Raw genomic sequence first — 13,244 nt, forward strand, 5'->3', positions numbered from 1 at the left:
AGAAAGAGTGGTGAGCGATGATAAGGAGAAAGTGATACAAATAATAAACCAAAAAATACATAAATAAAAATATAGTACCTTTTTAATTTTGCGATACTCTTCAAGTATCTGATTGTGGATTAGCTGTGGACACAGAAACAGAGTATATGTCAATCAGAAAACGTTTGGCAGGGACTACTTGACCAGATGGTGGTAACATAACGCAGTGACTGAGCAGCTGTGTGGAGACCTTTCTAACCATGTGCTGGTAAAGTCACATATTTATTGTCTGATTGAACAGTAGCTCAACAGCAGTATTTAGAGTATTTAGAGTACTTAGAGTATTTCACTCTAAGCCAATCAACTGCTGGGGATCAAACCTCATGATTAGTGTATTTCACTGGCAGTTGCCCGCTTTGCTAAATGGACAGCATATAGACCGTAACAGTATAGCAAAGGTATTTTAGTTAAAGCAGACACAGCTTAAATGCTCTTCACATCCTGTAGCACACTAATGAGGCAACATGTTGCTCTAACCAAGACAGACTCCACTGGGTTAGACAAAAATCAAGCTCTTCCTAAAACTGAGAAAGGTTAGCGTTGTGTTACATGTACGGCTTCTGAAGGTTTGTGTTCGTGAACCGACTAAGGAGGAGAGATTATGTGTGTGTGTGTGCGCGTGTTGAATGTACCTTGTATTTGTCTGTGCCCTGCTGCAGCTGCTTGAGCTCGGCGTCCAGTATGGTGAACTGGCGAGTGATGCCCTCGATGCGAGCGTGCAGCCCCCGGTATTCGCTGTACTCCAAGTTAAAGTCATTCTTGTAGGTCTGCCGCTGCTCCGGGGATTCAATCACAGTGTACTTCCTGTCGCCACACACATGAACAAGAACATGAATGAACAAGATGAGGGTTAGGGTTAGGAGTCCTGGATGCAATCACACTACAGTTACACCACTACAGAACACAATTTTGTTCTGTATAATCAATAAAAGACTTACAATAAATAGTCTGCCACCTCTGGTGGCGTAGGGGTACTGGAGCTGTCACACGTTCCATTGAGATCTGAAGACAGTTTAGCGATTAAAACAGTACAATTAACTGTTTAACAAAAGAAGAAACAAAATTCATGGCAAGAGAAAACAGAATACAGGTTACTGGGCATTGAAGAAAGAAATAAGTGTACGGATACAGGTGCCTATGGGTTTTGTACTTGACGATGGGGTTTTCAATTGTAAAATGCAAGTTTCTGTAGAGGTGCATACCTGTGCTCTTGTGTGGACCACTGCCAGCCTTCATGGTCTCCGGACTGGAGGAGATCTCGCAGGCTTTCCTCTGCTCGGCCACGCGCTGCTCAGCCACGCGCTCCTCCCCTCCCCTCCTCTCCTTGCGGCCCTCCCTCTCTCTATCCCTCTCCTTGTCTTTCGTCTTGTCCTTGTCCTTGTGCTTCTTGGACTTCTTCTTGGACTTGCCGTGCGGGGTGGGGGAGGGCGGCTTGGCGTGGGCGCGTGCGGGGTCTAGGGGCGGGGAGAGGGTCCGGGGCGCAGGGGGGTGCAGGCTGGAGGCTGGTCCCGAGAGGGGCTGGGGGGCTGGCTGGGCCAGTCGCTCCGCCACCGCCGCTTCCCGGACCTCCCCGTCGCGGCCGTTGTGGCTCGAGTCGTTGCTGACGTCCGAGAGTGGGTCGAAAGGCCGCGGCAAGTCCAGCTTGGGTAAGTCTAGCGGGGGCTGCGAGTTGGATGCGCCGCTCTCGCCCAACGACGACAATGTCATCTGGTGCGACGGCAATGTCGTCTGGTGCGACGGCCCAGATGATGCCTCCTTGCCGTTGGAGGAGCTCAGCTTGCCGTTAATTGGTGTAGGAGCCTTGCTGACCATATGTGATATACGAGGCTTTTTGTTGGCCAAAGGGTCAATGAACTCTGTAGCTGGGCGTTTCTGTAGTACGAAAAAAGGACTCATTATTGAAAAAAATAAAAAAACACAACAAACAAATGAGCTGAGCAGTTATGATAAAATCTCTGAACAAGTAATATATGTGTGTGTGTGTGTGTGTGTGTGTGTGTGTGTGTGTGTGTGTTAACCTGAGATGGCGAGCTGCTGGCTGGCTCTTTGGGGGGACTTCCAGGAGCCTCGACTGCAGTTGGGGTCCTGCTGGGGGGAGCCTTGCACAGTTTCCTGTGGGTACACCAGTGCAGACACACTCCAATGAATACACAGCAGCCACCTCTAGACACATTACACTCATAACTTGGTGACGAGCCTCGACTCACACATGACTAACATATCACACAAACAAACACATGACCAGCAAGATATTGATACTAGAGCAAATTAAAGTTTGAATCAGTTTGGAGTTGGATAAATCACCTAGAACAGAATGGACTCGCAGGCCTGAGTGAATCAGTGCTGCTGTGGGCAGGAGCTGAGGACATGGCAGACTGCTCTCCACTCACACGCCCACTCAGCCAGCCACGCACCACCAGCTCAGCTCCATCACACTCGCTGTCACACACACAACGATCCTACACACAATCATACATAGTCACTCACACCGAACCTACATAAATCATCATACATAGTCACACACAAACACTGATCCTACACACAATCATCACACATAGTCAGACACACACGCACACACAATCACACAGTCACTCACACACCTATCCTACACACAATCATACATAGTCACACACACACTTACAAATCACTCATTTCCCAAGACACACAAAATCAGTGCTCAGCTCTCCCCCCACACACACCTCCCATGGTGGAGCTGTAGAGAGGCCTACACACCCCCTCTCATTAACCATGAGCAGGCACACCAGCCACATCACAGGCTGCCTGATGCAAGCGCTGGATCTAGGTCTGGAGCCTGGCTTCTGGACTGCTGGCTCACGCCTAGCATGACAGCAGAGAGGGCTGGCAAGGTGAACAATGAAAACAGGTCGGAAATCGATGAAGCGCAGCATTGAAAAAAAGAAAGATGTTCCATTAGAAAAGGTCTATCCACAAGACGCATGGCAACAGGCTCTTCTCAATGATTCATTGAGCTCTGGCAAATCACAGCGCAATCAGTGTGACTCAATAGGTCCATTGCTAGCAGTTTGCCAGTAGAGGGCAGCAGCAGATGGCTCCAGCCCACTCATGAGAAGAGTGCGTTTGTTATGCAGTGATTCGGAGCGTGGGGGGTAGTTTTTGTGTGCATGTGTGCGTGCAAGAGCCCAGTAAAGTGCTTGCATGTGTGTGTTGAAGCCCAATGATAGGTGGGGGTGTGTGTCACAGACCAAAGAGTGTTTCTCTGGAGCACAGGGATATGTATGTACGTATGTATATGTATGTATATGTGTGCGTATATGTGCGTGTGTGCGTGTGTGCGTGCGTGTGTGTGTGTGTGTGTGTGTGTGTGTGTGTGTGTGCGTGTGTGCGTGTTGTAGGTCGAACCAACAGAGCAGCTCTGAGGGGAGGGCCTGAAGCCAAGTGCTGGCTGGCTGCCACCTTCTCACATGGATCAGCATGTCCGGGGACAGTCTGCCATTACTAACGTCCCCTGTGTCTTCTTCACCGCAACCCACTGCAGCAAGGCCCTTCCACACAGCCTCTCAGGACCGCTCTACTATCCACCACAACTCTGCTAAGACATTTAGTCCCAGTCGAACCCAGTGCATGTCAAGTTTAGCCTAAATACACACGCCGAGCACACGCATGAGTGAGCACAGGACATGACAACATTTTGACCAAGACTAGACCTGTGGCCCATCGGCGTAAATGTTATTTCTGAAAGGGCGCTCATTCAGAAAACGAGACTGTGGGAAAATATTTTGATGAGTGGTGTCCAGACTGCTGGGCTGGTGTGGGTTTACCCAGCATCCCACTGCTCAGCGCTATATTTAGCTGCTTGGCTGCACTGCGTGCTGTGCTGTGTTGTGCTGTGCCGCCCGTTCTGAGCTCATGAGAAACCGGAGTTTTCCACTGGGGCAGCGAGGAGCACAGACAAACAGACAGAAAAGCCTCAGCGACTTGGAACGGCACCGGCCAGCTCAGGCCAGGACACAGCCCCTGCTCCAGGACAGCCACCACAGGCCCACTACTGTACTAAACTCAGCCATGTTGAGCCTGAAACAAAGCTCATTATGTAGTGCAGTGTAGCGCAGTGACCACCACAACTCCACCAAGGACCGTATCCAGCTCATACAAGCTCAACACCAATCAAAACCCACCCAGCTTTGGTCCAAACTCATCAAGTGCTACTCTAAATACGACCAATACAGCCCACACCAAAAGCAATTGCCAACCTACACTCTCAATGTCAGTGAGGCACCAAGATGGGGAAATGTGAAACTTCATGTAATCCAGCAGAGCACACAATATGTCCGCCCCCAAAAGCCAGCCGTGAAACACCTGCCCCCTCCAACCTTCATTGAAGGGACAGAACTGACATGGCCATGGTCTGTCCTCGTCAAGGCTGGCTTCAGGGACTCATCTGGGGCTGACATACAAAAAATACAAAATAATTTTTACCTTTAAAAATAAAATAAAAAATTTGAATTTCAGAACAGCCACCCATTTCAAAGACTTTGTGATGGGGAAATATGAAACTCTGACTCTAATCAAGTATGTATGTGTGTTAATGATATGCCTGTTCTGTTTCTGTATATATATTTGATTCTTAAGTGCTGACTGTTCTAACTCTGTATGTGCTTAAACGTGTACCTTCTGTGTGTGTGTGTGTGTGTGTGTGTGTGTGTGTGTGAGCAAGGGCTGATAAGAAGAAGATAGTCCTTCTTTTCTGCCTTGCTGATGCATTATGTTGCAAAAAGCATAGTTAGATGACCTCGGACGTCAGAGAACGCCAACTTCTTTCTATATAAACCTTGTGTGATGTGTTTAACTTTGCTTCTCTCTCGTCTGCTGCAGTCTGGGAGTGAGCCCGGGCGCGCGCTCTCTCTCTCTCTCTCTCTCTCTCAGAGTGGGCCCGTGCCTCTCTCTTGCTTGTCAGGCTCACTCACGTCCTGGCAGGCCTGTTGTTGTTGAATAAATATACTTATATGCAACTCCCCGAGTCCTGAGGTAACTTGAGTGAATTTTCACGTAACACTTAGATTTTTTTTTTTCCCCCCAGCATTTTTTGGGACAAATGTGGTCAATCCGTTTCCCCTGTCGGGACCGTCTCCTTGAAGCTAGGTTGAGGAGACGAGGGGCTTTGCTTACCGTACAAGAATCCGTTTCAGGATCTGCTGGTCCACCTCGGCATAACCCGGCCAGTCCTTCTGGATATCCTTGAACAGGCCGTCCTTCAGCGTGAAGGTGTTGTCTTTCGCGTTCAGGTTAGCCACCTGCAGATGGAGGGAGTGGTGGAGGAGCCAAATGTTAACCATTACTCAGTTTAACACACACACACACACACACACACAATCACAAACTTAAGACTTTAACTACTAGATTCAGTTTGTGTCCCGTGGCAACCAGCAATCCTTTTGTCTTTTAAAGCCCTAAGACCCTAATAGCAGCTTGCTGTGTAGTTGCGTGACCTGGGTTACGCCTGTAGCCCTTTCATAAATGCACCCACAGATGGCTGGTGTATAGATGCAGTTTGGGTGCACTCTGAACACCACAGTGACTCAGTGATGGAAACGGTGCACACTTCAGTGATCTCCAGGGCACACTCAAGGCAACAATGGCTGCGTGAGAGGAGTGGAATCTGCTGCGCTATGGAATTCTCTGCAGCGTGTGCGGGGTGACACCCAGAGCAGCAGAAAATGCGACGCCCGAAAATAACCGCCAGACACCGCCGAGCCACTCTTGGGAATTCTGCGGACACTTTTAAAAGGGCTTTCCGTGCATCTGGAGCGGATATTCTCGTTAAAAGCACGGGGAAAACACAAGGCGCATGAATTTGCAAACCCCAGAGACAGACCATCCAGCCGGCATGTTAAATGCACTCTGTTTCATGCACTGTTCCCTGGTGTCTTAGCCTCCAATGAATCCAGCAAATCTTCTCCAATTTGTTCATGGTGTTAGCTAAACGCTTCCTCTAAGCACCTCAAAATCACCCATTGCATAACCCTGCCTGTCAGTATGTGCCTCACAGTCTCTCTCATTCACCATCTCTCCCTTAATGTCTGTGCGTGTGTGTCTGTGCGTTAGTGTCTGTGCGTGTGTGTGTGTGTGTGTGTGTGTGTGTGCAAGCGTCTGTGCGTGCATCTCCTTTTCCGCACCCCTTGCTCCCCCTCTCGGTCCGCCCCTTGTGCACAATCTGTATCTCTCTCTCGCCGTCTCTACGGAGCTGTGGGTGGTACTTGCCTGTTGCAGGAGGGCGTCCAGGGAGTCCTTGTCTGGAAAGGTGAGGCCGTCCTTCTGCAGGCGCAGGATGAGCTCGGGCTTGCGGTAGGGCTTGAGCGCCAGCAGGTGGGTGAGCCTCTCCCGCAGGGGGCGGAGTTGTGCCCCGCCCCCCCCACCCTTCCGCGGAGCGCTGGACGAGATGATGACGGGCCGCGAGGTGCGGCGTGACGGCGCAATGTCCGTCAGGCCGGCGGCCGGCCCGCGCCGCTGCACACGCTTCCCTAGGGGCACACACACACACACACACACACACACACACGTGTTATTACATACATATAGTGATAACACACACTTAAATCATTACATAGGCTTCAATTCCTATGCCAGTTGCACTGCACACGTGCCAGCACAACTCCAACTCAGTAATCAGCGACCAATACAGGAAATAGCAAACACCATCAGTGATTACCTCCAACACACACACACTTAAGCAATTGCACATACCAGGAAATATACACAACATTAAGCAATTACACAGACACATCAACCAGTTTACGAAGCATAAACATTAAATACAGTCAGTGCTGGCTTTTCAAATTCTGGCTGTTTTGGGTCCTTTGGAATATGCTCATGGAAATTTGGTCTCATGTTGAGTGATCCATGGGCATGAGCCCTTAAAAGTGTCAGTGGAACTCATCATGTGAGAGCAGGTCATATGACAACAAAATCATGTGACTGGCCTCAAGCACCTCCAGCGCTCCTCTCTCTCTCTCTCTCTCTGATGAGTCTGAGTTTCTCTTTCCATCACAGCAGCTGTGCGCACCTCCCACAGATCTCTGATTAAGCCACACAGAGAGCTCTGGCTGCTGACCTAGACTTTGGCACCGCATGCCAACACCTTGCGCCGAGTCCCCCTGCTCTCGGGTCCAAACGAACCCACACAGCCAGCAGTTCCACCGCTCGACTCAATTCCCATCAGGCAGGAGATTGGTGTGAACCCTACCTGGCAGTGGAGCTGCCTTACAGCCACACACACACACACACACACAGCAAGTATGCCTCATAACCTGTGAGTAAGTCATTTCAGTAATCTTTACAGCACTGAATACATTCACATGAAAACGTTGCTTCTCGATTGCTCTGCGGTTCTTTCAGCATATAGACAAACTAATAAATACGCTAACATTTTAACTCACACTGTTTGTATTCAGTATCGCTGCTCACTTAGAAATCTGACCCTGACCAAATCTACACAAAAGCACTCTAATGAAGGTGGCAAACTCCTCAGCGCAGAGAGGGCAGAGGAATGTTCTGAGGAAGGGGCAAACAGAGTGGCGCTCATGAGAGCTGGAGCTATATTGCCAAACCCCCGAGAACTTCCTTCGGGTAAGTCAGTCCTCTCATCAGAATATGGTAAAACAAGAGGAACTGTACTCACAGACCTATATGTAATCATGTCAAGCCTTTAGCTGGGGCAAATGTGGTATACTGTTGCAAGGTATTGCTTCAAAACTTGTCATAAGGTACTAGCATACACCAGCGAGCGCCAACATGCTCACAGAAAACTACTAAAGTCATTGCACTCTAACACCTCCCTACAATGACACAGCATGCAGCATCACTTAAGATTTCACACAATTTCTAGCACAGGAAATCCTCTAAATAGCTGCGAGAGGGAACCAGATTAGGAGTGGCGCAAGTACAGCTTGTGTCCACTCCTCGGCCAAGGGGGGTAAACAATAAGCAAACCTGTGCCCGTCTCTCCAGGAGGAGCGTGGTGGGGCTTGCCAGTCCTCAAGCAAAGACGTCATCGTGCCAGCCGTGCCAATTACACCCAAACCAGAAGAGAGCAGTGTATCTTTGCTTGCTTAACCAGGGAGTGTACAGCGCTGATCCACACAAATCGAAGAGCGTGGCACACCAGTTCTAACGTTGAATTGTGTAACGTTTTTATTGAACACAGAACTGGACACACACAGTCCCTACCAAAGGCCAAATGGCGCAGTATGCAATCCCCTACTGAACCCAGAACAGAGGCTGTTCTTACTGAACACTAAATAATTCAGTGCGATTGTCTTTACCGGATGCTGAATAGTGCTGCATGGCATGTCGTTTCTGGACACTGCAGTGGTCAACTCCTTACTGAACAGCATTGATCAGCGCAGGCTGCCTGTGTGTCTTACCCACGTATCGGCCTCCAGGCTTGATGACGATGGCACCCCTGCTGCGTGTCTCCTCCTCGACGAGAGCCATGCTCTGCCGGGCCTTCTGGTAGGAGTCGTCCGTGGCGCACACCGTGATCTTGTCTTGGATCCCGCCTAGGCAGTCCAGCTCCACACTGCCTTCTCTGAGAGGAGACAAACACAGGGGCAGATCAGACACGAGCAGAAGACACGGACAGAGGCACGACAAAAAAGACAGAAGCTGACAGAGTGTAGGATCAGATAGGTCATCAGAAGGGTCATGTGTGGGAAGACAATTCAGGCTTGACCTAATTTTGACCATGCAGTCTTCTATGACAACAATGTACTGTCAAAGTTTTGCTTTACTTTAACTCAGCAGATAAAACTGTCATCACTAACAAAATCATCATCATGATGATGGGACCCATTCCTACATATCAACACCCATCCCAACCCTCCTCATGGCCACTAGCTAAGGGCAGTTTGTCTGGCCCATCGGGTAGTAGAGGGGGCTGGACACAGTGGCTTGCTGGGGCCAGACTACGCTCCTGCTTCCGATTCCCATTAGCCATCTGCTGGAATAAAATGTGGTGTTGCCGTTGCCCTCTGCACAGTGGCCAATGAGGTAATTGGGCAGCTGGTGTTCTGGTGCTGGACCAAAGCCAGGGATTCAGCACGCACATTTCTGATGGATGGGGGTACAACTGGACAAGCCCTCTAGCCGTCTAGCCATCTTCTCAACACTGAAGAGACATGCACAAACCCACTCGCCCATGGTCTTTAAACAAGCTTACAGAAATGACCTGCTGCAATGTCTCAGACTCAGGCCTAGAGCAAGCATAAATCATAGCATTAAAATTAATCTGTTTGTGTGTGTGAGAGAGTGTAAAGGAGTGAGTGAGAGAGTGAGAGAGAGAGAGATGAGTGAGTCGAAGGAAGTGAGTAGGAGAGAGACAGTCAATGGAACAAAGTAAGAGTGACAGAACAGGAAGTGTGAGTGAGAGATTGAAAGAAAGTGAAACAGTGAAGAGAGCATGAATGAGGGGTGGGGCGGAAGTCTCACCCGGTAGTGTACTGCTGGATGCAGTCGAAGCTGCCCTGAGGGTTGTCCCGGCCCACGTTGGACAGGTAAAACGTGAATGTGCGCAGCTCACTGGGACTGTCCGAGCAAGGGATGGAGATTTTCTGTTCACAGGAGACACGTCACGTGTTAAAAAAGAGCATTCAAAAATCAGCGTGTTGCGTGCGTGTGTCAGCCTAGAGATGGGCTGTAAAAATGTCACAGAAACCTGGCTATTGTGTTTCCAACACGCATGTACAATCTATCAGTCTCAAAACAAGCACTTCAGCTGCATCTAAATCTGGCTGGTACCAATTTTGTTCTATTTTTCTATTTCCAGGATCCTTTGTGTTGTGGTGCGTTCCAATAGCCAGGATAACCATAGGGCTCGCTCCCCACCCGCGCCGTCTGAGGCGGGGTGTAAGCAGCTGAGTCACCAGTGTGTCATCATGACTCGTGTGTCTGTCACACTTCCTGCCTGCAGCCACTGTTGGTCCATCCTGTGGATTGATTCTGGTGTGTATGCAGCAAGCGGTCAGTGAACCCACGCATGGAGCTCTGCAGACGTACTCCTTGGCCAAACACAAACACACACGCCCTCACACCAAGCTTCTAGAACCAATGCCGAGGGTCAAGGTCATAGGTCAAGCAGTCTGCATCCCAGCTTCTGCAGTGCAGGCACAGGTGGTGGTGAGACCTTGTGACCAGTAATGGGCAACTATAGCCCTGCTGAGTAAAAGCCTGAAAGCCCCCCTCATTCTCCATGTGGCACCCATACAAAGCAGTCTGTATGTGCAAATGAACACACACACTAAGGCTGCACGATTATGGCCAAAATCATAATCGCGATTATTTTGATCAAAATTGAGATCACGATTATTTATCACGATTATTATATATTATCATTTTGTGCATAAAAATCGCCCAAATTCCCCTGTATTTTGGCCTGCATTCTTTCAAAAAACACAACAACGATCGCAATAATGAACAAACATTAATTAAAAAACAAAACCACTGAAACCACTGTCACGTCTGCGCTGATCTCGCTCCGGCCACGCCCCCCTGTTCAACAGTTGACGTTGATCTGCCAGTAGGTAACATGGCTCCTAGCTAGCTTTAAGCTTGCTGCTAGTATGAAATGTTGAGCACTACACAGTAAACAGTAATTTCAGTCACAAAGATCATTTTATTGAATGTGTTCATCATTCTTACAGTTAGCCCTTGTAATTGCGAACGTGGCTTGTCCTCTCATGTTATTACATTGTATTGTTTAGCTGCTAGCTTGCTGATCTAGCTAAGATTCTAGAGCTCCGCTGACTGCCTCAGAAGATTCCTGCGCTAGCAAGAAGCCTTTGCTTGCTTACTGTTGTAGCTAGCAGTGTTGAAAGCAGCAAAAACACCCTGATCATGGAATAAATTACATTGAAACATTGAAGTCAACTTTGAAAACTCAGGAGCAAGAGCAAGCTACAACAGTTAGCAAGCAAAGGCTTCTTGCTAGCGCAGGAATCTAACGCTTGCTAGTAGCTAGCTATGTTACCTACTTTGTCATTAAATATCAGTCTTCACCATACAAACACATGGCATATGTAGCTACGTAACGGAGTTTGGTAAACGGTAGCTTATATTTCTTATGTAAAGTAGTATTTATTGTTACACCAGGTTCTATTGCTCGTAGCTTGACTATTCTCTCCCTTGTACGTCGCTTTGGACAAAAGCGTGTGCTAAATGACTAAATGTAAATTAAATGTAAACGGTTGTCCTGAATATGAGACTCTCCTGTCAAATCTGGACCAATCAGACTGACGCCTCGCAAAATCAAATCAACCATTATTGCTGGTTACATAAACGGTGTTATCGGATGGTACAGTGTCTATTTCTCTGTAACTTTAAAAAAAATCTAAGCGAGAAAACAAGGAATAATTTACATACAAAACACAGCTGTCAGCGGAGTTTGGTCAGCCATCTTTATTTACAATTTGCAGTTGCCGGAGGGAGCTGGCGCACAGTTGTATGGATAATAGGCAGCTTCAAGGCTGCATCAATGCTACCTTGAAAAATGACCGTCACTCGGTCGATTTCAAGGTATCTTATAAACCCGGAAGAGACAGAATAACGGTTTTCGAGCACGCATTTTAATCGCAGACGATCATCCTCATTTAATTGTGGCAGCCAAAATCGTGATCGCGATTAAAATTCAATTAATCGTGCAGCCCTAACACACACACACACACACACACACACACACACACACACACACACACACACACACACACACACACACACCTCTTCTTGTATATCACAGCTTAGGCAAATGTGTAGGAGTGTATATATATGTGCGTGTGCGCCAGCAGGCCTTAAGATGCTTGTGTTATACAAGCAGCAGGTAATCTCTTTAGAGTACCAACACATAACTGGCAGTGAAAATCACAGGCTCATTAGTGCCTCCAGAGTAGAGTTTGGAACCAGAGGGGGAAAAAAAGCTGATGGGTTTGTTTACTCCTCTTGAGACAACTCTGCTGGTGCCAGTTCCAGTTATATTTCAGTGGGGAGAATGAGGCAACCAACAGAGTCTGACCTTTGGTCTGAAACAGAGAGGGACAGAGAAGTGTGTGCGTGTGCGTGTGTGCGTGGAAACCTCCCTGCTGCATTGCTGATGATACACACAGTGGCTCCTCTCGCTCGGGTCAGTTCAGCTGCACCACACACACACACACACACACACACACACACACACACACACGTGTGAGGCCTGCAGGTGGCCAACTATAAATAAACACCATGTTCCTGCCTCCACTCTGGGAGCTTTCCACTACTCACACTCACACACACACACCACTTTCCAATTTTTACTGAGGCTATTTATCCCTTTTAAATGTGCACACCAACTACTGTTGCACAACTTTTAAATCAGAATCTTCATCAATTTAATCAAATAATGTATTCATCATTTCTCAACTGAGACTAATAACAGCAGCAGGGGTTTTCCAGAGAAACAGATAAATCCAGAGGTGCTGCCCTGTGTACGTGCTCATTGACACAGAACTCATGCATTCGTAATCTTAGCAGATAGATGATGTGAACTCCGTCTCTGTGAGGAAACACAGGCGCACTTCCATGGATGTTGCTCATGAAAGGAGGAAGCATACTGCGCAACATTTTTGTGTCAGCAACAAAAGGTAAGGGCTAAAAGGGCAACTATGGCAGAGATCTAGTGTGTGCACACACATAGGATACATGCGTGAGTATGTGTGTGCGTGCGTGCGTGCACGCATGTACACACGTCTCAGGCTGGGTAGAGGCTGACCCAAGTGCCCATGACCATGTCTGGTGTGAGGTACTCAGCAGCCTTGGGAACACGCGTGTGGCTTCAGTGGGCCTCCACCGTGCCCCTGCCTACCCCCGTGCTGTTCCTCTCAAACCACACGTCCTCTGCTCTGCTGAGCCACACAGCTAAACACAGGCAAGCGTTAGCTTAGTGACGATTCATCTGTGATTTTACTGCCACTTGCACAACATGGGAAAAACATTGTTAAAGAGGACTTGTGCTTGCAGCTGAGAAAAGTTTTTTTTTTTTTTTTTTTCTGTGGGAGTGAGTTACTCCTTCTGGCATGTACTTTGGGCTTTTGTAGCTTTGCAGAATGTTTGCATGCACAAAAAGCTATACAACACACTAAAGGAAAGGTAATAGTATGGTCACTTTTGCAATATTATATAGTTAGAATTTAAATAAAATAATCTCA

General features: G+C 48.2%; 1 protein-coding gene across 1 annotated transcript in view; it reads right to left on the reverse strand.

The window, feature by feature from the left end:
• Positions 1-13,244, reverse strand: part of ell (elongation factor RNA polymerase II) — a 31,366-nt gene that overhangs the window by 2,678 nt on the left and 15,444 nt on the right. The window contains exons 3-11 of the mRNA XM_012839595.3: positions 9,505-9,626; positions 8,442-8,605; positions 6,280-6,539; positions 5,188-5,312; positions 2,058-2,151; positions 1,242-1,911; positions 978-1,041; positions 672-843; positions 79-123 (exon numbers count right to left, since the gene is read on the reverse strand). Of these exons, the coding sequence (XP_012695049.1) occupies positions 79-123; positions 672-843; positions 978-1,041; positions 1,242-1,911; positions 2,058-2,151; positions 5,188-5,312; positions 6,280-6,539; positions 8,442-8,605; positions 9,505-9,626 (1,716 nt within the window). The remainder of the gene's footprint in view (positions 1-78; positions 124-671; positions 844-977; positions 1,042-1,241; positions 1,912-2,057; positions 2,152-5,187; positions 5,313-6,279; positions 6,540-8,441; positions 8,606-9,504; positions 9,627-13,244) is intronic.

Source organism: Clupea harengus, chromosome 10 (genome assembly GCF_900700415.2).
Source record: "Clupea harengus chromosome 10, Ch_v2.0.2, whole genome shotgun sequence".
Classification (NCBI taxonomy): domain Eukaryota; kingdom Metazoa; phylum Chordata; class Actinopteri; order Clupeiformes; family Clupeidae; genus Clupea; species Clupea harengus.